The sequence below is a fragment of the Eufriesea mexicana genome, unplaced genomic scaffold (assembly GCF_001483705.2).
Source record: "Eufriesea mexicana isolate 0111107269 unplaced genomic scaffold, ASM148370v2 scaffold283, whole genome shotgun sequence".
NCBI lineage: Eukaryota > Metazoa > Arthropoda > Insecta > Hymenoptera > Apidae > Eufriesea > Eufriesea mexicana.
Window position 1 is genome coordinate 125,548 of NW_016908447.1, and position 27,373 is coordinate 152,920.

Here is a 27,373-nt window from a genome sequence, read left to right on the forward strand (position 1 = left end):
AGTTACGAAGATAATGAAAAACGAATGGCCATATCGTATTATAGAATATGGAACAAATGTAGGAAAATGCATAAAAACGAAATAAAGAAAAACGACAAAGTATTCAATGGTTACTTTGTTGTCGCTACAAAAAGCAGGAGATAAAAATCATTCATCATGTTTTCCTGGAAGATTTCGTTTTTTTCCCTGATTCTTGGGAAATGATTTATTTTTCTTACCCTTCGATAGATGGCCGCGTTGAAAATCACCAAAGCAAGGAAAGGAAAAAGATAGCAAATAAAGAAATACATCCAGTGGACATAAATGGTGACATATAAGTTGTTGTCTCTCAAATCTGCCGGGTACAGGCAGTATACAGTAACGTTGTACTTCCAGTGAACCTCCGTGTAATAATCTACCTCCCAAAACCTATATAAAAGACACAATAAATGTGTTTTTCAGCAGTGTCGGTTAAGCTTAAGCCAAACGAATGATAAGCCTACTCACTTGGGTAGATTGTAAATAAAGGAAAATATCACGATGACCAATACAGCTAATTGAGCTCGTCCGTATGTACAAAAAGACTTAGCTTTTAAGGGATGACATACCGCGATATATCTCTCTAACGTCACGGTTAGAGTCAAATACACTGCTGCTATTTGTGCCATGCAAGATAATGGATATAAGAATCGGACTATTTTCGGATAGACGATGAACTTGTAGTTGAATAGCAATCTAGTGTATGTGTAAATTGCAGGTAAGCCATAAATCAATATCTGAAAATGTCATAAACATTTTGTTATTTATATTATCTTTTTCCGCTTGTTGTTCAAGCGCTATATTAAAAGGAACTTAGAGTATGATGAAAATGGACTCTCTATGAAGTAATGAAGACGAAATGTACATATACTTTGTATTAAAAATTGTAGTACGTAACTATTTAAATATCTTGATATTGACTTCGAAATTATTACAGTTTGCGTATCGCGATGATTTCTAGGAATCTTTATTGGGGGTGGAAAGTTCTCGAGGAGGTGATAAATGTACAAGAGAATTTTCATACAGGTTTGTTTTGCTTGAGTTTAATGGAACGAATAACGTTCCTGCATCTTCATTCGATTAGACCAATAAATTAACAAAGGTTTGTTGTTGCGTGCATCGAGGTAACTTTGCTCCTAAGAGACCGGGCGACAGTAATAAATTCGCGATGACGGAACGTTCGTATATTCTATTGCACAAAGAATTCTGTATTTTCCATATAAGTGGTTTTCATAGTAAATGGCTGCAATTTACAACTCTAGTTTAGCTAGCCCTTTTAAGCTACACTCTCATATCTAGAAGATAATGCCAACATAAATTTTTAGAAGTTTCAAGTTCAGCGTTCAGCAAATTTCGTGTAAAATATAAAAGTGACTCTGATCCTTCGAACACTATAATTAATAAACATACTTACCGAAATGATAATTAACATAGTGTCGCATCTAGCTAAGCCAATTAACAAGTAGTTGATCGATGATTTCATTTGCGGTCTTGAGAGAATAATCATCGAGATCGTATTACCTATTATCCCAAAAAGACCGACCAAGTTCACTAGCACGCCATAAATGACAAAATCAAAGAAACCATTCGAATTGATTTCTTGTTTACATTCGTGTGGTTTTTCCGTGCTCTCGTTGATCGATAAATTTCCCAATAATTGACCAGCATCGTAGTAACTGGTGTTGTTCAAAACTTCGAGGCTTGTTTCCATCGTTTCCAACTACTTTCGTTTTCTCTTTTCATACGATTCTTCATTAATATTCTCCTTCGTGTTTCAATTTCACGTTACCATTTCTTATTCTTCCTTAATATTAGTCGTTATCGCGTTTATACGCATCAGTTCTTTTACGATTCAGCTGATTTCTCGTTTAATCGTTGCAGAGTTTCCTGTCAGTCAAAAATTTACTCAGGAATGAATTTATTTTCATTACTTCGAACAGTTTAAATCTGTGTATGATTCAATTCTGTAGTGCATGATTTTATTGTTTCAATGTTTTTTGAGAGGTTATTTAATTCGTTATATTACATTTCGATTCGACTCTCACTACCTTTTAACTTTGTGAGAGCCGAGAACTGATAGTTTTGGCAACATATCGAAGATTTTACCGAAATCGCTATCTTCCTTCGTTTCGTTCTTGTAACTTTTCAAATACTACCAAGTTCAATGCAATCCGATTGGTCTTGAACAAATCTTCGGAAAGTTTTCGTATGTACATCTGCAACGTGTTTTAATAATATCGCAATAATCGGTAATTCGTCTTTCTTTTTCCTTTAGGATTTATGTTTAGAAATCTGTAATCAAAAAAAAGAAAAGAAATGTAAAATATATGAAAATGTACTTTCTCAGACATTTTTATTCAATGGATTAAATTTAACGAGTATCAATATATACTCGTATTATTGTTCTGCAGAACGGATATAAAATTCTAATAAGTGCCGCTAGAGATCGGGAGTGTCGCCTTATGTATCTCTTCGAAAGACAATGCGGCACGTATCGCAAACTGTATTCCGTGTTCATTATAACGAAACATTCAAAAACGGCGCTCAAAGTGTTCCGTCGTTGGATGATCATTGAATTGTCGGAAAGTATGCCGACCTCTTCCTACGTAAGAACAATATCTATATCGTGGAGCTATAGTCAAAGTGTAGATATTAATTTCGACCTTATTCGGTAAACAGTACACATATGGAAAGGAGGGTATGTATACGCGAGCGATGTTCGCAACCTGTGATTCAGTGATTCCGTGCCTCTCGAGCGATACGTTAACCGATAATAACTTTTTGACATCCACAGTGCAATGTAACGAATGAACGTTAATGAACTATAAAAATGTAATGAGAGTGAGAACGAAGCCGTGTTCTGCGCTGAGAGAGTTTCAACGCTTGCTTGCCATTGTATACCGAGAAGGCCGATCGGATTAAGAAGCTACGACGCTACTAGCCTCCGTAAGTCAGAAATCTTAGAAGTATTTATAAATAATGTAGATGACGAATATTTTTCTTCGTGCGAATTATCACTGTGTAATAATAGTAAAAAATGTAACAAATTTAACAAAAGCATTAATCGTTGTATATTCATTAGTAAATTTAAGATCTTGGAACGAGAAGAGAACAAAATATCATTGTTAATTTGATGGAACGATCGCTTCGGTGCTATTTACGTTGTTTCAAGCATTGGTTAGCACATTTCAACCAATCGTTAATTTGTCCTTTCCTAATTTCCGCGTCGTTGATTTCGTACATAGGCAAGCATAGTTTCCCTCTTTGACACTACATTGATTCAACCATCGATGTATCGTTGTTTTCAATGGAAGCTGTCAAATGCCGTTTAAATTCGAAAGCGTCGATTGCGATTCGTTTCAAACAATTTCCACGCAATTTCGCAGTAGTATTTATTCCGATGCGTAGAATAAAGTTCGAACGATTATCACGAAAACAAACAAACTTTCTATCTTTGGTTGAAAGGAAAAACAATAAATAAATAAAGAAGAAAAAGGAAAAAGGGAACGAGAAAAGTTTTCGAAGCGAGAGTTGAAGCCATCTAAGAAATTTAACTTGGCTGTATTTTTCTTGCGAATGTGTTACACGAACGAAAGTTTCATTCGCAACGTTTACGTCCTTAATTAAACTTTTCAGGAGACAAGTGGCGCCATGAAGTTTCGGTTCTGGTGAACTTCCTATATCTTATTCCGGATAAATTATTTCCAGCAGCGAATCGTTTAAATAATCGCACGTACAATTTCCGCATTTGTAATTTAACAAATTTATCACTGATAGATCTAATTTCCTGATTTTTAATTTTTAGATTTTAAAAAGATTTCTCGATTTATTTTTATTTCTGGGATATTAATCGAGGAAAGTTTGTATAATTCATCCAACAATAAGAATTACATCTAGACAATGGTGAGCAAGAACTCGACATTCGGCTTTTGCGAGAAAAATAAAAGATAAAACGAGTCGCTGCCGTGGGAAGTATAGAGAGTGTTTTAAGTTTTACGCGGTGATTTATGAAATATGAAATAGACTAGAATTGTTTCACCGGCTGTATGGAACTTTTATAGAAAATATTTCCGAATTATTCCTCGTACACGGCGCATCGTCCCGTGGTGAATTGGAATGAAAATTTATTTGGACCATCGTCGTCTCGTTTTATCTATTTTACGTTAAATCGTGCTTGCTCATGCGAAATTGTCACTACCTCGTTCGAGTCGAATTATATCGCTAATTTTTCACGATCCCGCCGCTCTCTCGCGAAATTGCCCGAGAAAACCTACTCGCAACTCGATTTTCGAGGTATTTTCATGTTAACGGAGTTAAGTAACTATCGTGGTATTATCGTGACGCATAGCGGGTTCTTGCGAGAACATCACGCACGAATTATCATCTTCTATAAATATGCGTTAGACGTAGTCTCGTTCTCGAAGTAGCCAAATAATAGTCCGAAAGGTACTCGTTATCGTCGTGTTCATCTCCCGTCACGAGTACGCATGAATTTCTGAAGAAATATATTAACTAAATTCTAATTGCATGCAAATGCGATATCAAGTACACATTAGCCACGTCGCTTTAACGATGATTAAGGTTAACGAGACTGTATATCGTTGTGAGGATTAACGACTTAACGAAAACATCTTGTTGCACGAAAGCGAATCCGTTGATTTTTTATTTTGATCTAGGTGCGTTGATCTAGGTGCGTTGATCTAGATGCTGTCCATTTATTCCGTTCGCGACACGAAATTAATAAGCCGCAGATACTACGTATACGTTCGAGCGTTTAAAGTATTTATAGATGTCTCTGGGCACATAAATCGCATTAGTTGCTCGATCTCGTAGTACAGTCTTGCTGATATCGTCCACAGAAATAGGGAAATGGCTACAGAGAAAAGTACATAATTTTGGCGTAAAATCATTTGAAATACAGACGCGATAACCTCGACGTAACAACGAGATTAATAGTTTCAACCGGAACGGTGGACCGAGGCCGCTATAGTGATTAACGATTCAGTTATGATTATTGAAAGAAGACTAATAAAGCCGTTAAGACGTCGCCGACCTTAAATAATCATCTACGAGCTTAATCTCGTTACAGTTCGGCAGACGATCGCGGTATCCACCTGCGGACTCCAAAGAACTCGAGATATTTCCTTTCGATTCGTAATGTTGTTCGAGCTTCCGTAATTAATTACTTCTACAAAACGCTGTTATCGGTCATTTCGAAGCGTAAGCTTCGTTCTCGCTCCAACGTTTGTAAAGCATAATGGCGTTCCTCGATGAAGGATCTAGGGATTGGGATCTCGACATAAAAGTGGAATATCCTTCCTGTTATCGTTATTTGTCGTTTGTAAACAGTGGTATGGTCCGCGACATAGTAGCATTAGTCATCGACGAACCGTGTCTACCTAACAGAGTCGGTTGTTCTTCAATGAACGAAGTATGTCACGTTGGTAGAAAATATTATTTTTGATATCTACGTGTCCGCAAATCGCTGTCCATAAGGTCGTGCAGGCGAAAAGTAACGTTTCGTTAAATCGACTTTGGTAAATCGGTCGCATTGTGTCGAGGCTACTGGTCACTTTGCTCTGGCAAAGTGGAGCAGCCAGGAAATGAGACGGTATTACTGTCACTTATAAGTAATAACCTCCAAGTGTGAACAGCATCTAACGTGTCTTCTCTTATACACAGCCATTAGGAAGCTAGAAATCGTGTCACGGGTTTTATGTCTGCGTTTCGCCGAAGTTTAGTTGTAAAGGGAAACTGGTAACAGCAGTGAGAAAAGTTTGAACTTTAAAGATTTCACGTTCGCCAATCTTTCCTAATTCTCTTCTTCTCCTCATTGACGTCACGACCTTCGCGTAACGCGATCTCACGTGTCTGCTTTTATTTTTCTTTTTGCACACCGTTGTCGCTGAACCAGAAGCAGATGGCTAGAATGGAGGCTTCGCAGCCGCGTCATTGTCAAAAATACAACGGTACGTTCGCGTAACGAGAAACGCGAAAGTGCGACAGTCGTTGGACGTTGTTCGGCTTCATTGCCCTCGGAAAGTGGAGTAACCGTGCCACGAGATGGGAATGCGATAAGTAGTAACAGCCGTTTGAGATCAGACGGCGTGTCTCCGGCCTTCGTTACTCCTCTTTGCTTCCTCTCCGTCTACCCGCATCGAGAAAAATTAATTTTCTTGCTTATTGCTTCCTCGACGATAGTCGAATAACAGGTCAGATCGAATTCGAACGGGTATTGTTCTTCACGACGGACATCATGTATGATTTTAGTTTATTTTTCGAAAAATTCTGACGCGGTCGTACGTGCAAAAATGGCGCGATGGCACGTGGATTATTTTCGGTACACCGTGGCCGTCGTGTTCTACGAAAAGCTCACCTCGTTCTTACGCCCGATCGGCTTTTGAAATGTTGTGGTTTTTCAGAAATTCTTGGTTAACGAACTTTTACCTTTGAGCTTTCACTTCTGAAACAAGTTTGTCCCGGAGGCTTCGGGTTCCGGTTGAACGATCACGGCACTCTTTTCATTCGCGGATCTTGCGAATAGGAGATACGTCAGTAAGTAATCTCTTCGCTGAAAATGAAAAATTGCCGTTCAAAATATCGATCGCTCATGAAGAGAGATTGTTCCGGGAACATTCCCGAAAACTGTCTCTCTCGAGTCGAAATTCACGATTTTCTCGAACGTGATCCGAACGTTTACATCGACGTTGTGGAAGGTCTGACAGAAATCTGTAAACATTTGGTTGTTGATCGAAAGTGAAAGAGGGTATTCCATTAACGTTACGCGAGTTATACAATCGTTTACGGTCGGTGTATCGACTAATCGAGAAATTTTCTCGTAAACTCGATCTCGACGCGTTTACGAGACTTGATCCAAATTTCACAATCGTCAAGGCCACGCGATCTCTCTTACTTCGCGGGACTCAGCCTGCGTGGACAGTGTTTTGCGTTAAAATTAGATAAGAAGTTCCTATAGTTGATTCAGAGTTGCAACGAGAAGAGTCGAAGCTCGAAGCTACATGTATTTTTAGAGGGTTGGCAATAACGAAAGCAACAGCTGACTATTTTATTGAGCCGACGATAGGCTTTTTGAGAGGTAAACGTGTCGACTGTTCCTGTCTACGTTACCTGTCCTACTCGACGTGATTTTTTTTTTCAGAACCGCCACGTTATTTACATTCAAAACAAATTTCTGCATTGGAGTATTTTACCCTGCGTCAAAATAAAATCTCGGAATCGGGAACGAGTAACCGCTGTTTTTAGTACATTTTCCGCCGTACAATTTTTTATTCTTCTTTATCATTGTTTAGTCAGCGTGTTTCTCCCGTCGAAGTATCCTTCGAAAAAATTTCAAATTTTCGCAGAACACCTTTTCTCGATCGCAAGAGAACGGCGTGTGATTTTCTCCTCGAATGCTCATCGACTCTTTATAACTTCGAGAAGAAGGGTTTATAAGAAAATTCTTGGACGTTCCCTAATCTTCGAAAGCTCTACTTAAAGCGACTAAGGATACAACTTTTTCGACGACTCGAGTCGCTTCTTTCCCTCATCCATCCGTCTCTAGCCAAGTCGAGACGTCGGTTATAAGGGAACGGATTAAGTCGTCGACTACGAGAACGTGGATTTGGCGACGCTTAAGAGAATCCGTGTTGTCCTGATTATCCTTTCCAGATACGACGCGTTCGACTCCCATGAGAGATCCAGCATGATTATTTACCTGGTTAATCTTCGTCTTTATCATCTGAACATAGACTTGCCTTTGCTTGTATTTTCTGCTCCCGTGTTCTTTCTTATTTACGACCAGGGGGACGGGAAAGAAGTTTCAACGCCAGACAAGACGTCTTGGGAGACGCGTAACACTCGGTCCTTATTATTTTCTATTTACTTTAATTTCTCACAACCAGTTTCTCTTTTATTACATCTGTAGACGAGAAAGTCGATGAAAGTTGATTTTTCAATAAAAAAGAACTGTGTTTTCATCGTATTGTTTGCTCACAGATACGTAATGGAAATTGCAGTGTTTTTGTTGTTCATTAATTCTGCCTTACATTTTCTATTTGTCCCCAGAACGATATTTTCGCTACGAGGAGGAAGGAAAAAAGAATTCTCGGATTTTTATGAAACGGGGCCAATATCGAAACTCTCTATGTCTTGCGAGCTTAATTTCCATAAAATTTCTACAGATTTATCGCTTCCTTCCGTTTCGTTGTATATATGTGCGTTTGATTAATCTAGCAGACTACTTACGAGATTTATAATCTCTTTTCTCCATGCTTATAAATATCAGAGAGATAATTAATTTCGTTATTAATTCAATTTTTTATTCTGCTTAGCAAGCTGTATTAACCGTCGTTTTTATCGCGTCGACGCGTTTATTATAAAGCAGACTTCAGTAAACGACTGCTTCTCTTCAATTACACAAGAATAAATTTTGCTTGTAGAAATTCTGGAGAACGGAACGAAATTCTATGAAGAAGGAACGTTTTCCCCATTTGGTAATTCGTTATGGAAAATAAAGGAAATTACTTAGTACGAGGAATGACGTAAATGTGTTTAAAGCGAGACACGAAGAGCAGAAAATCCGACGGAAAAGGCATTTTTAGCCAAAAAATTAATGTAAAACGAACGACGATATGCGACAAGAGTGCATGGACGCACGAAGAACATTTAACGACCTGCTTTTAGTCGATAGTTGATTAACGAACGAACCACTTGCGTTAGCTGAATACATAATTAAGCTTATCCATTAATTGTAAATAATTATGGTTAGGAATTAAATAGGATAATATCTGCCATTTACATCGGAAAACTGTTTAGTTCGATGCCATTACCATGTATTAACGTGATAGGGGTAGTCGTTTCTACTCTGTTCGACGAGTCGCGATGTTTAATTTTTCGTTATAGCTATATACGCGAATATCGGATTGGTTATTAAGTAGCATTTCATAGCAGACGGTGCTCATCGAACAATGTTCCTAAATGAAATTATTTATAAATTAAGTTGGTCCAAAGATTTATTGATCAACTCATAATTTCTGTCTATCGAAGGGAAACTTTGCTAATCCCTGGCGTGGAGCAATTAAAAAATCATAGCGTTTCATGATCAACGTGAGTGGAAGTTTGACGAGGTTTTGAACACGATATGCATAGAATAGCTAGATGCATTAGACTCGAGATAAGGCAGAAGATCGTTAGTTCCTGTTAAAACGAGCGAATCGGGCTGTGCTTAACATCCTAGCTGATAGGAATTTTCCTAAAATTCCCTATGAAACGTTAGCGGTGTTTAATAAAACGCGAACAACGTGGGTAAAATCTTAAAATGTAGGCATATCTCCACTGACGTACATTGCTTTTGATAACCCTCTTATTGTTCCTTTACGAGCACCATTAATCCACTGAAACATTTAACTACAGGCTTTTCGAGTGAATTTTATATTCCTAATTTTTTTTTCCTCCAATTCTTCAGCGTATCCTATTCTAATGGATCGAAATTTGGCACGAAGCGCATTCGTGTATCTTCGATAAGTTATTTATCGTCGTCTTGCCGTAGATAAAAGACGATCGTAGAAAATTAGTATCGACTTATCGAGTGAGGTAAAAATGTGTGCATTAACGAATTTAGGGATAAAACACGGCTAGTCCTTGATTATTCGAACAGATCGTCTTAAATCTCGGCCGTTGGGTATAAACGAGCAGTACTTGAACCGGAGCGATTTTCTACCTCGTTGAACGCAAAGGGTGCCCTACCATCACCAAGCCTTAATTACATCCGAGGATTTGGACGGGTCTCTGCGTTCATTGAAATCACAACGATCCGTTTTTAGGTTTCTTTTTCGCGACAGATCTCGCAAAGTATCTACGTTCTATTCTTCATCGTTTCGCCGAAATAAATAGTTAATTCGTCACGAATAAGATTAATTTCGCGGTATGTCGCACGACATTCATCGCCCAAGGACTCACTAGTCTCGCACACTCTTCAGCTTCCGCTATACATATTTTGTCCGCGACCGAAAGCAATTCATCCCTTTGTCAAAGCGTTTGTTTCTGACAGGGTTCATCAGTCTCCGCGAAAGTCTACGGCGAAAGAAAATCGTTCGCATTTATCCAACTAGAAGGCTTCGTACGCTATTGCGATTCGTCGAGGGGAAAGATTTTTTCGCGACTCGGATCGTTTATTCGACGGATATAAAAATTGTTCTCGATCACAGTCACGTATATACCGATGATCGCTGTTGCGGGAGGTTAAGATTTTCCATAAATGGGCTGTCATTGAAGAAGCTTGGTCCATTAAAAAGAGAACGTTAGTTATGCATACTCTTCGAGCGTATCGGTGTTAGGTTTTTCCCAACGGGCTACGTATTCCGAGTAAAACCGATCGACGTCGAAATCTCAGTCGTAAATCGCGAATTTAGGAGCGTTACGGTCGTGTATGCTTCGGCGTGGGACTGCCTCTATTGCGTTTTATTTTCTCCGTCGTCGCATTATTGGAGCGGCTCTCACGGCCCTGGCTGCCATTACAACTACCGAAATGTATTTCGAATCCAAAAAAAGATGTTCCTCGACTCCCCCTGCCTCCTCACGTGTCGCATATGTTACGCATATGATCGCAACCTTTTTTGCGGAATACGAAAATCATGTTTCCCAGCGTTACGATTTCCGCAAACCTTACCGAGATATTCTCGACTCTGGCGTTCTCGAAATATTTTGAAAAGGTGACAAAAAGCACTGCAGGGTGTCGAAATCTCTACTAAATTGATAGAACGCGCAATATCAGGCTTGGTAAATGTCAAATAATTCTCTAGCATTCTGGACAACGTCGGTATGCAAAGGTCCGGTGTAATGAACATTCGTCCGCATCGCCATACATATTAGTGGAATAAATTGCTGGCTGTTTTAGTAATTTACCGAGCGAATAATTTATCGTGATACAATGAATTTGGCGGTTCATCCCAGAACATATCGACGTCGCTTCGAGTCGCTTAATGGACCTTTGCGCGCCTTGTTTCATTTTCTCGACATTTCCGATAATTATTGAAGCATCGATTGAATTTGTTGTCAGAAGCCTATGAAGACTCGTAGAATCGTCGAATTGCAGCTATTTTTCATTTCGAAAATATACGAATTTAATCCACGCGAATGCCTTGCAATTGTATGTACGTTATTTCCAGGCGGACACCGTGAACGTTGTTAATAATTAAAATACGCAGATCGGCTAATTAATCGCTATATCGGATGATCATATATTAATCATGACGATTTTCCCTGGTATATTTCACATTTACATTTTCCGCGACGAATTGATACCTTTGTACGAGCGTTCTGATGACGGCCAAAGGATCGTGCGTCCATATATGCAATTACTTTGTGAAGTGTGACGATAGGCGTTTCAATTTTTAATCAATTTGCGCGACGAACGAGTCGAGATAAAAACTAGAGGGGCAAGATATATTTTGACGTGCTCACCTGGGTGAATCGTGACGCATTAGCCCGCATTTCCAGAAACGTGTATCTGCATATCGTGAAACCATGACATAATTACTTGCTTCACGCGGTGACTAATAATCACTAGCGTGTGTGCTAGCGAACCATGGTAATCGCAGGAATGTACGCAAAAGGAATCAGAATCGTAAATCGTGCGGTGTTGCGTGTTCGCGATCACGCGCGTGTCGCAGATTTTTGTTAGATGCTGCGACGCGTCCTTCCTTTCATCGATTTTCAGGATACATACAATTGCGTTCCTCCTGGCTTCCAATGGCTTCAAGGCACATTCGCGAAACTGTATGCAGCTTACCGGTTACAACTCGCGATAACCGTAAGTCTGGCTTTTAATCTTCTCCGATGCCGAAAATGGACAAGCCAGGTCCTTTTAATCACCCCGGAACAAACAATGTTGTTCGCTAAAAGGTTTGCGTGGGCTACCGAGCAGAGATCTGCAGGGTGTCGTAAAATAATTTTGGAAACCGTATATCTCACTTAAAGAAGATCTACCCTTATACCTGTTTCGCTCTGGACCGTTGAAACGTGTCTAGTAAATATTCGGTACCCCTGGCTCCTAGACTGGAACTAGCCAAGAATATTTCGCTCGTCAATGGACACTGAACTTGCGGATTACTGGACGAGTTATCACGTGTTTTATTTCTTTCTATATTTTTTCTCAGGTCTATATTTTCTCCTGGAACCTTTGGACAAATCTAACTTTGTTCCTGTCTTTAAGTTCTTTTCGTAGGCGTAGAACGATTCCCCTGGTAGCTGACGCCATGTATAGGGCGACTGAAGTCTCCCGTTCCGAAAGTCGATTACGATCCTTTTCGTAAACCTAGGCTCCCTCTCGTTCTCTTCTCTGTCTCTCTTGAGAACAAGCAGGAAACCCAAAGCAGGAATATCGTTCTCGTTCCTTTGTTCCTTATTGGAATATCGCGGCTGAATCGGGACGATTTTCATCGACTACCAGACTCGGATTGCTCTTGGGGGCACGATTTCTTCTCGCGTCGTTTCCTATCGAGATCGCGAAAATGATTTCTGCTCGTGAGGTCTGGATAATCGAACTTCCTCCGTGAAGACTCTTCGCGATAAGGATCATGCTACCGAGCTCCCATCATCGTTGTTCTTTGCATCCCGATGCCTCGACTTCGACGCGTTCCTCTTTCTCACGGTGGTTCGACCAATCTCCAGGCCAATTTGTTCTCCTCTCATCGAGCTCTTCCATATGGTAATCGTCGGTTCGGAATGCGAGACGACGTTGCGATTAACGATTTCTTCGAACACGAGAGGAGTCAATGGGAAATATGCTTTCCGCAGTTTATACGTAACTTCTAACGATGAAAGGAATGTAGCGAACAGTTTGGAATTTCTTTGGTGACAGCGATTCACGCCTGGACGTAATTTCGTTTACCCGGGTGAAACTAATTCCGGTTCGCATAATGCAGTGCAATTTACATCTGATTCTATGCTTCGTCGAAGCAAACTTTGTTCGAACGTTGTTTCCCCTTGGCAAAAATCAATTCTTCCGTTAATTAGTCAGCCCGGATCTTTTCTTTCTCTTTGAACCGAGCTGCCGATAAATTCATAAAACCGTAATTAACTCGTCGATGTTCGCTTCGCGCTGCTTCGCAGCTGCAACAAGGATACACGGTTTCTCTCCGTTGTTCGAGATTCTTCGATAACGATAAAATCAATCGAAACATAGCACCCGGTTTGTCATTACTGACTCTCGTCACTTGACTCTCCGAACATCACAGACGAGTCGTTGGAATAGCTCGGTCAACGAGAACTTAACCGCCTCTGGTACACGGGAAAACCATCAATGGATGAACGAGGAAATGAATTTTGGCAACCGGTTGGCGGGGTAAGATGGAGCCTCTATATCGAGGATCGATATAGAAAAATGTCGACGATAATTAATTTCTGTTAAGAAGGGGCTCTAGTTTGGATGGCGAGGGGACTCGCGAATAAACGTAGCATTCAGGAGAGGGGAAAGAATCGACTAGGTTATCCGTAACGAGGGAAAACGCCTTTTCGGGTCAATAGCTAAGAGGCTCGAGCTTTCATACTTTGATACTCGATGCTTAATCCGACATACGATCTTTTCGTGCTTAAACACAACGCAGAGCGCATCGTAGGGCAGAGTTAAAGGGATGAGAAGAAACGGCAGGTGCAAGCGAAGGTAACGTTAGTCGCGAGAGAAATTAGGTGATCTCGATGAGAAAAGCGGCAGTGATATCGCGACTCGTTTGGAAGAAAGTACGGCGATCTTTTCTCTGAAAACATTCGGGTACCTTCGTATCGTTACATGTACGTAAGAAGAATTTTTATCGCACCTTTGTCCCGGGGAAACTTTCTTCCCGATATCCTATACGCGTTGCCTCTCCGTTCCACGCCTAGCAGTATTTTCAAACGCGGGTTGCACTTTCGAACTTTGGCCAACTTTCTTCCACCGATATCTCCCAGCAAGTTTGAAACTTCGCTCAGATATCGAAGGCTTCCCGGCGCTCGATCCGTTGATCCTTCGTCGCGGGGCAGTCTTTCACCGTGCTTACACTTTACGTCCGAATCATCCGTTCGTACATCTTCCTGTCGTTTTATTGGCACCTGGAACCGGACGAAAGGTTTGCTTCTAAAATTAACGACGCACTCCCGTCGATATCACTTGGCTTCGAATTCTCGTTCAGAATTTCACCCGAGCGTCGCGATCTCGTTTGTTTTCTTTTTTTAGCCGCGGCAAATCTCGCGAATCCGATCACGTCAGCCCGACGCGGGATTTTCCCAGCGATTTTTAGTGAAACTCCCGCTCTTTTCTAGCGCGGTCTCGGATTAACAAAAAAGCATTTTCACACTTGTCATTGGAGACGAACGTTCTTGCAGATCGATCAGTTTTTCGCTCGAAAGGTGTAAAGTCGACACGCGTCCTCAGAGCGCTTGTAGCGCACTGAGTGCACCACCAAGAGAATGATCCGAGCAGAAGAGCGTTCGCGAAGGAGCGACGCGAGTGACCCTGGCAGTGGATGCCGCCTGCGCGGTTTCTCCCCCTCTCTCACCTTCTCTCTCTCTCTCTTTCCACCCTCTTGCCAACTCTGCATCGTTCTGTCTCACTCCTGTCTTTGCTCTCATAGCCGTTTTCCATTTTCTTATTTTTCATCCCTATTTATTTTTCGTTCATCCCTCGTCTGTCATCCCCTTCATCTTCGTTGCTTTGTCTTTACGCGTCGTTTCCACCCCTTTCTATTATCGATTCTTATTTCGAGCATTCTTCCTCTTCTTTCCTTTTTGCATATCTCCGCGGAAATCTTTTCTGTCACGTTGTCCTTCCTCCTTTCAATTTCGTTCAATTCCCCTGTCTCCTTCTCTTTCTCTCTCTCTCTCGATTTTAATTCTCGGTTCACTTTTCTCTGTAACCCTCGCGGTCGAACGCTCGCGCTCCTCCTCGTGCACCCCTCTCTTTTCCACCGATTTCTCTCGTTCACGTTCGACGTCTGTCCTTCTCCGGCTTCGCTTTCATTCATAGAGCGTGGCGTCGTCGAAGACGGCCGAAGAGATCGATCTATGTACACGGTACTTGACCTAGCGGCATTGATTTTTCGATTATTAATTGTACTTCTTTTCATGCGACCTTGTTCGCTCCGTCTTCCGACTCTCTCGTCGCGCACTCGCGTGGTTAAGATATAATAATTTGTATGCAAAGCGTCTTACAAGGCTACTCGAATGCCGGTCCTGCCTTTCCATTTTTTATCTCTGCAGATCCACTTGATACTTAACGCGGCCGCCACGACCCTTGCGTTCCTCCGTCTTTACTCTTTTCTTATCTCCTTGCCTTTACTTTCTTTTCCATTACGTTCTTCGTCGCGAAACGTAACTTTCCTCTGCGAAATTCGGATGTTAATCTTGCAAGACAACGAAGATTAACAGCCGAGAGTCCCTCGAGCGACCAGCATTGTACCTTGCTACTGAGTGGATTAATTACGGTATCAGGAGCAATCACGATCGCTGGATCAACGCCTAAAGCTAAACTCGTTTCGAGCTTGCGGAATTTGGGTATTTCGCCGATGGAAACAATCCCTCTAAAATGAAATGACGCGAATATAATGCAGCTAGACGTCGAGTGTCGATCTCATGGCAACGGGAACCGGGGATTCCATATCGGAAAAGGATTCCCGATTCTGTCAGAAATTTCAAACGCGTTGATCGACTCGCAGCTGGTGTTCCCTTCGAGGAGTGGCCAGCGGAGATTTCGTTTCACCGATCACTCGGTTAACTTGTTCGATGTATGATCTGCGTATGTTTCCGATAGTAGGCGGAAGAGTTGGTCGGAGAGCTCGGTTGAAAGTTGCTCGATGTCAACGATCAAATATTTGCTGCGAAAATAACCGTTTATCGCGAGAAATTGCTCTTTCAAATTTTTCTCGACATCTTCCCAGCGGGATTTAGAGCAGCAAATGGTGTCCCTTTTATGGCAGAGTCGTCTCATGGAACAACCTTCGGAGATCGTTCACGGCTGCGAGATAGCCGAAAACCAAAGGTTTATGCGCTGATAAAATAAGATTTTTTCGGATAAAACGGATAGCTTACGTGACGTTGGTTACGGGGGTTGCTGGAAAACCGGTCGGATAACTGAATTTTCTCTTATCTAGCAACGTAAGTGGTGAGAACAAGAACGCGCGCCACGAGTAATATCGTTCATCGATTCGACCCACGTTATCTCTGGTATTTGCCATGCACTTTTAACCCGCGTTTATCTACATGAATACGGAGATCCACGGCAGCCACGAGTTCCCATCTGTCCCGCAGTCGAAATAACGAGTTGATTGGTTTCTCTTTGGAATTTACATCGCGGGTAAAAACGGAGTTCAAAACGAAAGCGTCGACTCTCTGTCTCTGTTCCACGAGAGTGGTCGGCTCGGTCGCGATCCATGGATCACGTCGCGTCACGTGATTAGGAACGTAGGTGGTATCGCGTAATATCGTATAATTGTGACTAGAGACGTGAAGCGAGCAGGTCTTCCGGTACGCTCGGGATGGCAGGATTGTCTGTCACGGGCAACTCGTGATTTACGATCCGGTGATCAGCTGCGTAGCGTTGACACTATATTTACATCTTGATCCAAACCGTTTAAAGGACAGCGTTCATATCGTCAAGCGTTGTTAAAATAATGTTCCGCATCCGTCCGTGTCGGGCGACCATCTTCTGGGTGAACGTAAAACCCTCTCGAACCTCCAACCGAAAATCATGCGACCCAATTACCGGAATTAAACGCGACACGTATTTTTAGACGGCTCACTAGCCGATACAACCGCGGAATTGAATCGCATCAGGGGAACCCGAGATATCTAGCTCTAGCGGTCGTTTCGTAAATAAGGGCGCTGAATCTTTTCCCGGAATCCCATGTTTACGCGAAATTTTCCGCTTTCAGGAATTGTGCTGGGTTTCCAGAAATGATTAAAGGCGAGTTCAAATTCGGGATAGAACTTACTCGCGCCCGTGTAGGTCCGCGAGACGGCTGCATTGCGGAGGAATTGCATTTTCGTAGAAATTTCGAGGCCGTTTCTAGCAAAAATAGTTTACCTAATGAAATATCCCTATCCGTTGAAATATCTCGCTCCTTCGTCATAGAGCAAACGACGTTGATCAAGGTGTATTCGTCGTGATTAACATTTCAGTGGAAGCTGTAAGAACGTGTAATTCACCGTCTTTCCGAAGCTTTCGACCGTTGAAGGGGGCATTTAATATCGCGAAGCGAGTTGTCGGGGTAGTCTATAAAACAGAAATTCGACTTTCGTTTTAAGAAAAGATCCGTAAGCAGGTCATAATATTTCAGTTCTTTTCACGCTTCGTCAACTATAAAATACGATTTTATTTGATTAACCACGAACGACGAGCTATCTCGTCACCGGGAACGAATTAATTTCGAGTAAATGTTTGTTATCGCCTCGATAAATATATTTCGTGTATTTGGACCATGTCTCGTTTATCCAATTTATTCAATAAAACTAGAATGTCGGAAGCAACTTGACGCGTTCGCAGCATCGCGACATTCATTGACGTTCGTGTTAATCAGCGCACGGGTAACTAACAGTGGCAACTGAATTAATGTCAAGCTTTGTATTCCAGCGGGAGTAATAAAAAGTAACGACGAAGTAGGAAACAAATGACGCACGTTACACTCTTCGCGTAATAGTCTCAACGTCACTGGTCTTTACATTTTCTGAACTTTTCTCGTTTTAATCTATGTTTGCCTGCAAGCGTGCTAGTATCGCTCGAACCTCATTCGCGCGATTAAAACTCGGGAACCGCGCCGCTCAGCAAACTCTGTTCTGGTTCAAACGTTTCCGCGATTATCAGATCTGGAAACAAGCAACCTTCGCCGTGCATTTCTACAAAATGGTTTCATGGACCATCGATTAACGTTGAATAGTCGGTGACGAGCAACTACCGAAGCGAAGTAACGAGAGTGAATATCGCTCGCGTGTCATTTTCATCACGTTTTGCCACCATAGACCTGTTTTCCAAGTCCTTCGAATACTCGTGGCTTTCCCATGGCCAGACCATCGTAATTGCATCGATCGTAACGTCGTTAGCGTTTGAGCATAACTGTTTGCCACGTATCGTCATTAGCTCTCTATGCACCGGTGTGTATGCGCCAGCATAGCTACAAAGGAGTAGTCGATTGCTCTGTTGTCCCGCTGCAGCGTCAAAGCGCAGGAATCGCTTCGAGAATCGTGTTTCCCTGGCCCGTGTTCCACCTATGACATTGAACTTGTTGTTACGGTGCATGGTAATTTTATGAACGATTTTGGACGAGTGACAAATGATTTTACCACGAGTACTCGACCCGGACAGCTAGAGAACTCCCCTGTAGGTCACCTGCGGGCTCGGAGCGTCATCGTGACGTTTGCACATGCGTGCTCATGACAGTAAAAATAGAAGAAAAGAGAATTCATGAATCATCGGCTCGGTCAGAGTCCGAGTTCAGAGTCAGACTCTTTCAAAGCGTTCGAGAAGATCCACCAACACGATTTATAAATCCTTTTTATCTCTCGCTGCTCCAAACTGCAATTTTTTCGGTTTAAGAGCTCCCTCGGATAGATACAAATTGGTAAAGAAATTGGCAATGAATGGAGAGATTAATTTTGCTTTTACTGCCAAGTTCTCCCGTATTTGAATCGCACGGTGGAAAGCTCGAGGGAACTATCTCCTCGAGAAACTATTCCTCTTAATTTCGCCGGTCCGAGTTTTGAACTTGCACCTCGATCGATGCAGAATTGAATATCAGAAGTAAGTAATAAGGATTTGCGCAGAGGAATTTCAATAACTGCGATAGTTTCGCAGGTACCTTCTATCTCCAGAATAATTCGAGATAAGTGTTAGATCAAGTGTTATTTGGCTCTCGAATAAATATCAATCCATTTCGCGTTACAGAGTTCGCAAGTCGCGGTTCCTATCTGGAAAGTTTCTGATCATATTTCTGAATGCTTGCATTCGATTAGTAATAAGTACTGCGAAATACAATAGCCTCCTACGCTGGTCGAACAAGCAAGTATGTTTTCCTTTGAACAATGTAGAGCATTCGTAGCAGGAAATAGAGTTCGATCGTGATTCATGTAACGACCGAACTCGTGAAATTTTCTCGTTATGTTCATCCTTCCGAAATGGTACAGGTTATCGAATGCTTGCGCTAACCTCGAAAGAAAGGAGTGGCTTTTTCCTTTTATGTCCCTTACGGAGATCCTCGACGCCCACGCTACCTTTTTTCACAGGATACTTCGGCCAGCTCACCGACTCTTTATTACCCCGATATTACCCTTTTATATGCCACTGACGATAATGGATACGAAAGCGTTTACTCGTCCTTTGTATCACGGATAATTATTACGGGAAGTGGAAGAATTTTATTCTAATGAACGGATCGGCTATGATCCTCTTCTTGTCTGGTTAAAACGACTAGTTGGAGCAGAGCGCGACGATCCTGTATGAAATCGAACCTGTTATTGCTATTTCGTCGTTGAGAGGGAGTAAAAGCTAGCTTAATAGCAGTGTTATGTTCGCAACGAAGTGGTATCAATTACGCTTTGATATCGTAATCGATCTCGGCTGCAAACCTCCTTCCGGCTATCAAAGTTTCTTAACGAATAACGCGGAAACAGGCGATTTCAACGGATCGATAGGGAATCGATGTAAACCATGGACTGATGGCTTCGTTACAGTAGAATAACGCATGGATCGTGAGGGTATTGCACGTCGATGTTACGATGTCGTACCATACGGTCGTAGAAATCATGAAACGGCAAGGCGTTCTGGGCGAGGAGGGCGAAACGTGTTACTGGCGGGATATTGAGACTGAGGATAAAAATAAGGCAGAACCACGAGCACGAAATTGATCTTTTGTATCATTCGGTATGCGAAGAGAGTGAAATGTACCGCAGGGTTTTTTCACGGGACTCGTGCTTTCCTCAAAGCACGGTTGCTTCAGAATCTCGCCCATTTAATACCGAGATGTGTGACACTAACGAGAATGATACAGCTAATAACGAAATCTAATCTAGACTGCAAAGTTAGCTTGACATCATCTCCCGAAGAGGAATCTTTGGAAAACGATGCCAATTACCAGGTCTCGCCAGAACGAGACTTCTGGCCTTAAGGGACTTTCGGTTATATAACTTAAGAAAAAAGTAGGAAACGAAGCTACTGACTTTCTTCAAAATTTCTTAAAAGTGTCTTGCAAAAGGGAATACGATTGTAGTAGATCGTGTTACGCAATCAGCGATCACTGTTACCCAAGATGGCTGAAGATGGAAATTCGTAGGTAATGACTTGGTAATTTTTGTAGTTTTATTATACAAGAGCAGTTTCTTAATCATTAGTATATTCATACTTTCATGAAAGACGCTTTCACGATACGTCTATGTTAAGACATTCTTATTACTCTTTAAAGTAGGAATGCGTGTATGATACAAAAACGAGGTTAACAAAGGGTCATTAATTGAAGATGGTCTGTATAAAAAGTTATTCTTATAGGTCGAACAATTTTGCCGTAGGTGCATCGTTATTTTTAACGATTTAATAAAAAGGAACGTCTCTACGTCTACTCCGTTAGTTATGATACAAAATATTTCGGATTAAGCATAGGTACTTGCACTACTTGCACTGAAAAATAGTAAATAAAAAATCGTACACGAGTTAACACGTAGAATTATTTTATTTCTATAACTCACGCGTTGTTGCGTTGCCATAAATTGAATACGTTCGTTATTATGGTAGATTATCGCGTCGTTATCTGCGACCTCTGCTTTGTTGCAGATTTATAAAATCCCCAAAGATCTGGACACGCGTTTAAATGGTGCGATATTGTATACCATTCAAATGAGAAGCTTAAACGAGCAGCCTTCAAATGAGCAGCAAACTGGAAATAATACATATGTATTTCCAATATTCATCGGGAACGTTCCTTCATACACTCGGTTCGTCTTCGATATCGCTTGATTAATAAATATACCACTGTGGCTCGAATTTCCCGTGTGATATTCGCAATTTTTATCAAGATATAAAATACAACAATTTCGTCGATATCGGGCGCCATTGAGATTCGACGAAACAAAAGGCTGTTACGTTATTTCATTAAAACGTGTTCTGTTCATGTCAATCCGAATGTCATGTCGATGTTCAAATTTTTCCAGACATTCACGATCGAGTGTCAATCTTGGGATAATCTTGCGTAAATAATGCGGCCAAATTGTACATATGCGAGGATTTTCGCGAGACGGAAATAACCGGATGTGCACAGAAGGTTGGACGCGATAAGGTACACGATTATACGAAATGTAAGCTTGGAGAACAAACTGTGGCAACATTTGCCATCGACAGCTCGCGGAAGGGTCTTTGCTGAAATCGAATCCTAAGGGGAAACGGAATAAGCAATTTCTTAGTAGGACAGCAGTATGTTGTCGGATAATAATTAACGAAGTTGTATTAGTCTTTAATTAAACTGTAACACGGTAAAGCCCATGGGATCCTATTTAATTAACGTGCGTTATTTACGGGTGTCAAATAAGATTCGTCGATACATCACTTAGCTTTATCACGCATTTTCGTTGTACAGAGTACATCACCTTTTCGTAATTTAACCATTTTCGTTTAGCATCGATTAACGCTGGTTCCACGGTGATTAATTCTATAAAATTACGATGTAACTTTATCGAACAGTAACATTTGCATTATTTCTTGGGACACTTCAAAGACAGGAAAAAGATTACCTCGGCTTCGCCGTAATTTCTCCATCGACAACTGTAAATCGAGGTCTTTGCATGTTTATGCAACCTTCGATGCTTATTATGGAGTTTTAACTTTTAATACTTCTGGTAGTTTATTTCTCATCGTGCGCGATCTTTTTGCTTAGTCTAATATCGAACATCGATAACGAAATACACGTGGAACGTGTGCCTCAGGATACGGTGGATGCTGTGCAAATATTTTTGCATTAGAAATCGATTTGCCGATATGCAAACGCAGTGCCAATGGTGTTTAAAGCAGTACCTACCGCGCGGGGATGGAAAATACATACTACGATACACAAAATGCTTCTCGTTACGTGACTAGTATTCCAAAGGTACGTTTGGATCGCGAAATCTGCATAAATTCTCTAACTTTGAACTATCAAAAAATTGAAACATGCAAAGGATTAAAGGATTATGGTCGAATGAACATTTCGCCGTTCCTGGTAGCTTCTGACTCAATGAAGAACAACGCGAATCTGCAAATTATGTCGCGAAAAAGTTGCGTTTCATTGTGATATAGAGACATTTGAAAACGTTTTAAATTCCAAGCGTGGAGCTTCATTGAGCGTTAGTAATCGAATAACTCCTTCGACGCACTCTCCGCGACAGTGAAATAGATCAAGGACGTGTCCGACCACGGGGTAGCTGCCGTGGGATTAGCGAAGCTAAATTTGCAAAAGTAAATCAGTCGTCACCATCGGTTCGGTTTATCGGATTCGAAGCTTCGACGTGTATTAGGTACGAGTAATCGTGTTTGTTCATTCTAGTTAGCTATTCGTTGTTGAAACGCTGGAATAACGCGCGCTATCGTTTTATAGCATACGCTCGGCCGAATCAGAGGTGCGTTCGACGTCCAATTCAATCGAGTGTCTTACAAAGCTCATTGTTATCGGGATAATAATTATATTTCTCGCGAAACGGAGAAAAACAAGGCATCCTTCGCGATCATCGAAGCAGATAATAACACGCGAAGCGACGAAGGTTCTCGCCGTTCGGTCCCAGGGGGACTCGAAGCGTCAATTAGGGTTTCTTTCCCGTCCGGATCCATTAATAAACTCGATGGCCGAGATGACAATCGATTAATAATGGAGCAGCTCGTGAAAGGAGCTTTCCATTGTGTCACCTTTTCAAACCAGAGCCGTGGAAACGAGCGGCTTCCGAGTCGAAAGCGATGCAGAATGGACCAGAGAAAGTTCACGTGCTGATCGCAGTTGCGGACGAAAAATCGCCGGACCCGTGTCCTTCTGCGATGCCACCACGAACACTCGAGGATTTTCAAGGTCTGTCGAGTCCTCGTGAAAACTCGAGAAGCTCGCAGACCAGTTTTTCCCATTGGTCGCCTTACTGACGCCCGTTTATTCCTCGAAGTTATTCGAACGATGGCAGCTCGATCCCTCGATATCTCGACTTGATTGCTTTTTAACGCGTCCGTGTTCGTAACCTGCGAGAATTCCCTTCCGTAAATCTGGAACGGAGACGTAGGAGAGATCGAGAAGCTACTTACGCGGAAGAAAATTGGAATTCGTTTGCCCCGATGGCCGATAATTCGTAGCGATTAATGCAACTGCTCGGGAAACGAATTACTCGTATCTACGGTGGGGGCAAAAATTATTATTCGTTCGGTAAATCTTCATTTAGCATTCGGAGTGCGTAGAAGTGGAAATACATTTGGGAATAGCGTGCTGGAGGACAACTGGGTAAAAAAAATAAAGTCGACCGTAATAGCATCTACAGGCACGTTATTCCCTTTACAGCTTTTAACCCCATTGGCATGCTGCCCGCACGGTTCGAGAAACTCGGAAGAATCGCATTTCTGTCATCGCGTCGTTGATGATTACGTGGCCGTTGTAAAGGAGGCTAGAAAATTGCAATCACTCGAAAGTCTTCCTCTCTCGCGATACATACTAAGTCTGTCTCTGATATTTAATCGTCCCTTTACCGTCCAGAAAGGCGGAATGGACGAATCGCCGGGATGAATTCCGTTGCTTTGTTCGTATCGTGAATCGCGAATCTCGCAATTGATAAAAGCCAGGTAACGAACGAAATGTCTGGAAACGGAGTTAGCTCTCTGAAAGTTTCCACTTCGTCTTGATCTAGTTACCGCGGTTTCCTTCGGGACCTGCGAGAATTCTTCTACCAGCCAGGAACAATTTCGCCCGTGGACCTTCGTTTAATTGCGTTCAATCGCGTTCAATCGAGCGATAAGAAAACTTCCGGTAGCATCGACTTGAGGATGGCAAATCGATGGAGGAAGATTCGAGTGGTACGGCTAGATAGAAAGAAAGACGAGTATCGCGTTTTAAAAGCGACGCTTAATCGTTCGCGTTAAAAAATTTCAACAACCCCGAGTCGGGATTTACAGCGGGATAAAATTAATGGTACTCTCCTGGGATATGAAATATATTTCTATCGTTCTGGATTTAAGAATAACGTGCTTCCGACAGTTTCGCGCCAGCGGCGCACCATAATTAATTTTATCGACGCATCGATATCCGATGCTTCTTCCACGTCCCATTTCAATTCACTTTTTCCATTTTCTCCGCTCGATTTAAGGCACCGTGTCTTACTGAAAGGACAGAGATTGCGATTCGAACCAGGTGGTGCGTTTCATTAAAACGTTCGTAACGATGCATGGTAATGGTTGTTGGACGTTTAACGAATGCTTTTTAGCCGTGTACGAGTTACGCAACTTTTAATACCTGCATATTCGTATCTCCGAATTAACGCGAATAAAATTAGCTACGATTGATCCTCTATAACTCGAATCCCAAGGATAAAGTTGTAATCTCCCAGTTGCAGTTGTTTCGACTTGTCGAGTTGATATTCCACTTGTTTATACTTCAATCTTTATAAAATAATACGACTCGAAAACGCAGGTGTTCGTAGCTGTGAGAGAAATAGGTAAAATTGTAGTCTCGCAGAGGTTAGACCGTATTTCGAATAGCGGAATCGTGTCAGGATATAATACATTTCGGATGCAATTCGTTTCGAGAGAATAATATTTCGGTGATTTTAGATCTTTCCAAAGGCATCTCCGACACGCGACGACGAGGATCACGGAAACTTTTCGAGTTACGCTTGTCTTCGCTGAGAAATTATTGCGCAAAGGTATAATTAAGCGATGGTGTTATTTAGCTCGGAGAATGTTGAGGGTATTTTATCTGGCGAGGGTTGCACGGAATGCTTCTTTGAAAGCTAAGTGCGACGAAATTTCATGGTTTTAAATTAGTTGTCTGGATGCATTGCACGAATTCGAGTTGACCCGGTGCAGTTGTCCTCTCCGCGATGAACGCAATTAAATTAAGTCGAGAAACCGAAACATCTGTACAATGCTCGTCTGCGCGATGGTATCGAGGTTGGATTAAGCGGGGTTCTTTGTCGAAAATGAGGCACCAATTCGACGTGATTCGCGGGAAACGAGCTTCTACTCTTGCATCTAACAAGACCAAGGTGAAGTAACTACGAGCTTAAAATGCAAGATGCCAGGAACAATCTGGTGCCTAAGTATCTGCGTAAGCTTCTGGAATTCTCGGCTTCGTATATCATATCCAGAAAATTACGTTTTAATCGGATTTTGGGTTCGAGAAGTTTTCAAAATAAGTCAGCATACTTTCTCGTTTCTCCGAGCAAGTAACGTTCTTTGAGTGTTTGAAGATAGTTTTAGATTAGTTTCTTCCTTCGATGCGTTCCGGTACAGCAAGCAATAACAGTGTTCAACACGAATTTTAATCTGTAATATCTATTGTGCAATGAAACGTAGTTCTTAGCTTGGTATCGTTTCCCAAGAGTTATTCTTTGGAAAACGATACCAATTACCAGGTCTCACCACGTGGAGGTGGCTACGCATCGAGACCCGACATGCGCCCTAGTGGCGCAGCCTACTGGTTCTATCCGTATCAAAGGTTCCCTAATCTAACTTGGAGCGAATAAAATTACAGTGACTCTACTGACACTTTATTTTATTTCGTGTCTTACAAAAGGGGTTTCGGTTGCGATTATTCGAAAGACCGACTAGTCTACGCTACGCACTCCTGTGTACAAGACAACTCCCGACTCAGCACCCTCCCGATCGGGCCTTACCCACCCTGCCATCGCCGACCTCGCCATGACTTACTCGATGACCTAAGGCAGCCAACGAACCAGTGGAACACCCAGAAACAATCCGAGGGTCCTATGCGAGGCCTAACAGTCGGAATCACGCGCATGCTCCGTACCCCGGCTCTATGCAAACATAACCACATAGCCACCAAGTGCTAGAGGGGCAGGCAGGCACGCTCTTGCAATGATTCCGACTGCAGGGCCCATCCCCCGGTCGTGTGCACGGATTGGCACCCATCAGGACGACTAAGGTCGACGAACCCTCGTATTGCCCCAGATGCCTCACCAGCCCGAGAGCCACCAAAGATCTCGATGCATGACGAGATTGACAGTGGCAGAAATGAGTGTCTGAGACGAGTCGTGAGAATGACTTACGAGGCGTGGAGCCGACGAGTACACGGGAAGTACGTAACGTAGACTAGTCGGTACTTAAGAATGATCGCGTTTATCGCGAGAACAATTATGTTCTGTTTGGTAAGCGAGAGGTATATGGGGAAATATATATATTCGCTCCAAGTTAGGTGGGTTACCTTTGAACGGATAGCGCTCACATGAGACTTAGTCTAAGAATCTATCTTATGACCACTTATAACTACTTAGGTCTAAACACACGCATTCCGCGTCGTCCAACGATGTATTAAAAAACTTGAAAAGCTGAAAAGAGATGGATTAGTAAGAGATTAGTAAAACATAATAAATACAAATACAAATGTAAAACAAATATAAATTATAAAGGTGAACCAAATAAAACTGATAACCTAACAATGAGACATGAATAACCCAAAGATGAGATATAAACATCCCAACGATGAGACATAAAGAAACCATCGACGAAGCATTCGAATATTATACGAAATATTCGAATGTTTAAATAAATAGAAATAGAAACCAAAAACAAAATCTGAAAAGAGAAAAATAATTAAAACCTGAAAAAAAATAAAATAATTAACTCCTAAAAACAAAAAAAAAATTATTAATACCTGAAAACAAAAAAAAATTATTAAATGGTTTAAGGGGGGAGGCGTAGGTGGGGTGGCCAACCCCAACCTCACTTCAGACCCCCCCCACCACTCGCGCACACGGAAAAATTTATATGCTACACTTGCGAAGTCGAACCGACAAATGAGTTATGCTGCGTCGCGTCACCCTTTATATAGCCTCCGATCGGCCGAGACCCCCACCCCAGTCGGAAATTTTCGAACTTCACCGATTTTATTAATTATTAATTTTCCTCTCTCATAGACAATAATTTATTAATTTTTTTACTTTTGTTATAAATTTACGCTGTAGACAATTTGTTAGTAACAATATTAATTTGTTATTAATAATCAGTAGAATAATTTATTAACTTTTTGTAAATTATTGGTACATTTCAACATAAATTCATTATTAGTTTAAATAAGAGCCAATAATTTGTTAATTTTTTTATATTTATTATAAATTTACGTTATGAACAATTTGTTATTAACAATATTAATTTTGTTACTAGGGATAA

At 41.6% G+C, this 27,373-nt stretch overlaps 1 protein-coding gene across 3 annotated transcripts in view; it reads right to left on the reverse strand.

Moving 5' to 3' along the window:
• The window catches only part of FMRFaR (FMRFamide Receptor), a 15,393-nt gene extending 947 nt beyond the window's left edge, over positions 1-14,446 (reverse strand). The window contains exons 1-5 of one of the 3 annotated variants that reach the window (XM_017911629.1): positions 14,352-14,446; positions 13,836-14,106; positions 1,433-2,310; positions 487-755; positions 219-408 (exon numbers count right to left, since the gene is read on the reverse strand). In XM_017911629.1, the coding sequence (XP_017767118.1) occupies positions 219-408; positions 487-755; positions 1,433-1,729 (756 nt within the window). In that variant the 5' untranslated portion in view covers positions 1,730-2,310; positions 13,836-14,106; positions 14,352-14,446. Of the gene's footprint in view, positions 1-218; positions 409-486; positions 756-1,432; positions 2,311-13,835 lie in introns of all 3 variants that reach the window. The other 2 variants (XM_017911628.1, XM_017911627.1) reach the window with 2 other exon arrangements.
• Between the last annotated feature and the right edge of the window lie 12,927 nt (positions 14,447-27,373).